General features: G+C 35.8%; 1 protein-coding gene across 1 annotated transcript; it reads left to right on the top strand.

Annotated features, from left to right (window-relative positions):
• Positions 1-437: 437 nt before the first annotated feature.
• On the top strand, positions 438-2,914 carry LOC107916837 (ABC transporter G family member 9). The gene is made up of 4 exons (XM_016846206.2): positions 438-677; positions 765-1,557; positions 1,635-1,957; positions 2,046-2,914. The coding sequence occupies exons 1-4, from the start codon at positions 579-581 to the stop codon at positions 2,712-2,714; spliced, it is 1,884 nt and encodes a 627-aa protein (XP_016701695.2). The 5' UTR covers positions 438-578; the 3' UTR covers positions 2,715-2,914.
• Positions 2,915-3,292: the final 378 nt, after the last annotated feature.

Genomic DNA, 3,292 nt, shown 5'->3' on the forward strand with positions numbered 1-3,292 from the left:
AATAAATATAAATATTTCAATGTTTACGTCATATTACAGTTTGAAAAATCTGTATTAAAAAAAAAGGCAAGATCCAATAAATAAATTATGGAGATGTGAAATATGCTTGGTCCATCATGACAGCGGTGACAACCGCATTTGTCTGGCTGCTTTCTTTAAAAAGATATCTAAATATTTTTTAGAAAAATATAACTCAGAATCATTTGGTACACTCCTCACTCAAATGCAAAGTTGTATTTAGAAAAAGGGATAATTATTAAAAATATAACTAAATGCAAAGTTTATTTTAAAATCAATGACCAAGTTGCAAAGAATATATATATATGGCTATTTTAAAAATCTACAACATGGTTAAACAAAACAAAATCAATGACATTCATGGAAGTAACATAGAAAGTATGATATTTGGTCAACCGTCAAACATTGCTTCCCAACAACAAATTAAATAGCTGAGGTTCATAATCATTATCAACTAATTACTTAAAACAGATAAGACTTTACAATTTATAAATATTTAAATTCCAAATTAAAGAGAAAGAGAGGAAACCAGAAGTTTCTTTTTGCAGGGATTGGTAAGAATGGCGAAAGAGTTGGATGTTGAAGCTGCAAAAATGTCAGAAGATAACATGAAACCAACAGCTATCTTCAAGAGTACAAATGAATCTGTTGTTTTAAAGGTATGAACAGTTATTCTCTTTAAAAAAAAAAAGATTGTAAATTTTGAGTTTTGAATGATTGTATTTTCATGGTTTGTTTTTTTACAGTTTGTTGATGTTGTTTATTCAATCAAGTTTGGGAAATCGGGTAATTATTTTCAAAAGAAATCAGGTTCAGGAGAGAAAGTGATCTTAAATGGGATTAGTGGGGTGGTTGAACCAGGGGAAATGTTATCCATGCTTGGTCCATCTGGCAGTGGCAAAACAACACTATTGACTGCATTGGGGGGTCGCCTAGGTGGTTGCCTCAGTGGAACCGTAACTTACAATGGCAAGCCTTTCTCCAATTCAGTGAAACGAAACACAGGGTTTGTGACTCAAGATGATGTTCTATACCCTCACTTGACCGTCACCGAAACGCTCGTTTTCACCGCTCTGCTTCGATTGCCGAATAGTTTTAGTAAACAAGAGAAGATCCTGCATGCTGAAGCTGTCATCAATGAACTTGGACTAGTTGACTGTAAGAATAGCATCATTGGGGACCCATTTACCAGAGGAGTTTCGGGTGGGGAGCGAAAAAGGGTTAGTATAGGTCAAGAAATGCTTATAAACCCAAGCTTGTTGTTCTTAGACGAGCCTACATCGGGTCTGGATTCAACTACGGCGCAAAGGCTGGTGTCGACGTTGTCGGAGTTTGCTAAAGGTGGAAGAACAATTGTGCTGACAATACACCAGCCATCAAGTAGACTGTTTTACATGTTTGATAAGGTTTTACTGCTATCAGAAGGTAACCCTTTGTATTTTGGACAAGGATCGGCTACTATGGATTATTTTTCGAGTATCGGATATGCCCCATCAGTTGCCATGAACCCTTCAGATTTCCTATTGGACCTTTCAAATGGTATATGCTTTAATCTTATAGTGACAATTTAGCATACATCTACTTCAGCTGATTTGAATCCTGTAATGTTTATATAGGTATTACATCATCAAATGAGTCACCAAAGGAACAAACCCTGGTGAAGACAACACTAGTTTCAGTATATAAGAGCAACATTGGTGAGAAACTAAGGGAAGAGCTCAAGGATAACAGCAAGCACCATCATGATCAAATGGAAAGCAAGACATTTGAAAGGTGGCCTACAACATGGTGGCAACAGTTCACTGTATTGCTTCAAAGGGGACTTAAGGAAAGGAAACATGAATCATTCTCTGTATTCAACACTGTTGAGGTCCTTGTTGTAGCTGTTCTTTTAGGACTATTATGGTGGCAATCTGATGTAGCTCACTTGCAGGACCAGGTATGAATAAACATTGGATAGCATTGATATATGGTATGAACTTAAGAAAAATAGGCTGATATATTTTGTTAATTTTGAAAACATGCAGATTGGATTCCTCTTCTTTATTTTAGGATTCTGGGGTTTGTTCCCTCTATACCAAGCAATTTTCACCTTCCCTCAAGAACGTTTAATGCTCGAAAAAGAACGGTCTGCGGGCTTGTATAGGCTATCTTCATATTTCATGTCAAGAATCATATCTGATCTCCCCATGGAGCTTACACTTCCCATTGTTTTCATCACAATATCATATTGGATGGCAGGGCTTAAACCCACAGCAGGGAGTTTCCTATACACCCTATTTGCACTTATTTTATGTGTCTTAGGCTCTCAAGGCATAGGGTTAGCCATTGGTGCCTTAGTGATGAACACGAAATCGGCAGCCACTCTCGGTTCGATCATCATGCTCACGTTCTTACTCACCAGCGGCTACTATATTCAACAATTTCCGGGTTTCATGTCATGGATCAAATACATAGCACTTACCCATTACGCATACAAACTCTTGTTGGGGGCTCAATACCAGCCACATGATACTTACCCTTGTAATGAACCTGGGAAGGTTTGCTTAGTAGGAGATTTCCAACCTATAAAAACTGTGGGGCTAGATGGTCAACTCATCTCAGCTGTTGCCCTGATTCTAATGGTTTTGATCTACAGACTCGTTGCTTATTTGGCCCTCATGAGAATTGGCGTGACCCAAAAATTGGCCAAGTAGCTAAATCTTAATCCATTATTTGCATAAAACCAAAGAGTGGTATCATATTAAATTAGAGATGCCATTGTCTTCCATTCTTTTCTTCTTTTTTTCATTTTAGTGGCTTGTTTATTATATGTATTTGATTAGAGATAGAGAGAATAGTGTACCATATCACTCATTTAACAAAAGAAATCAATTATGAAATTATTTGTATTTTATATATTCTTTTTCAATTAAGGCAATGATCCTTTTCCACTTGGTGAAGTTCAAATGCATAAGTATTTAGGGCTATAATAAAAAAACAGCAATCCCTTGATGCATTAGTAGTGACATGACTTGTTCTATAATAAAAAAAATAACATGTCTAAAACTCCTTACAACATTGAAATCTATGACTAAAAAAAAAATAGAAGAAAAACCATTAGAACAACATAAAGCTCCAAAATTAAATATCATATTTTCATATCTACATTGAAGGTAGCCAGAATTCGGAATTCATACCCATCACTCTTTCAAATTATTTCTTGCAAATTTGGTTAAACATAGTTTCCCCAAATTCGCAAACATAATTCTTCTCTAGAAATATTTTTGATTGG

This window comes from Gossypium hirsutum, chromosome A01 (assembly GCF_007990345.1).
Source record: "Gossypium hirsutum isolate 1008001.06 chromosome A01, Gossypium_hirsutum_v2.1, whole genome shotgun sequence".
Taxonomy (NCBI): Eukaryota; Viridiplantae; Streptophyta; class Magnoliopsida; order Malvales; family Malvaceae; genus Gossypium; species Gossypium hirsutum.

Bases quoted from the DNA above. Each gene is read 5' to 3' on its own strand.
- LOC107916837 (XM_016846206.2), top strand. From the start codon at position 579: ATGGCGAAAGAGTTGGATGTTGAAGCTGCAAAAATGTCAGAAGATAAC. The intron at 678-764 runs GTATGAACAGTT...GTTTTTTTACAG, and splicing joins ATGAATCTGTTGTTTTAAAG to TTTGTTGATGTTGTTTATTC. The intron at 1,958-2,045 runs GTATGAATAAAC...GAAAACATGCAG, and splicing joins TAGCTCACTTGCAGGACCAG to ATTGGATTCCTCTTCTTTAT.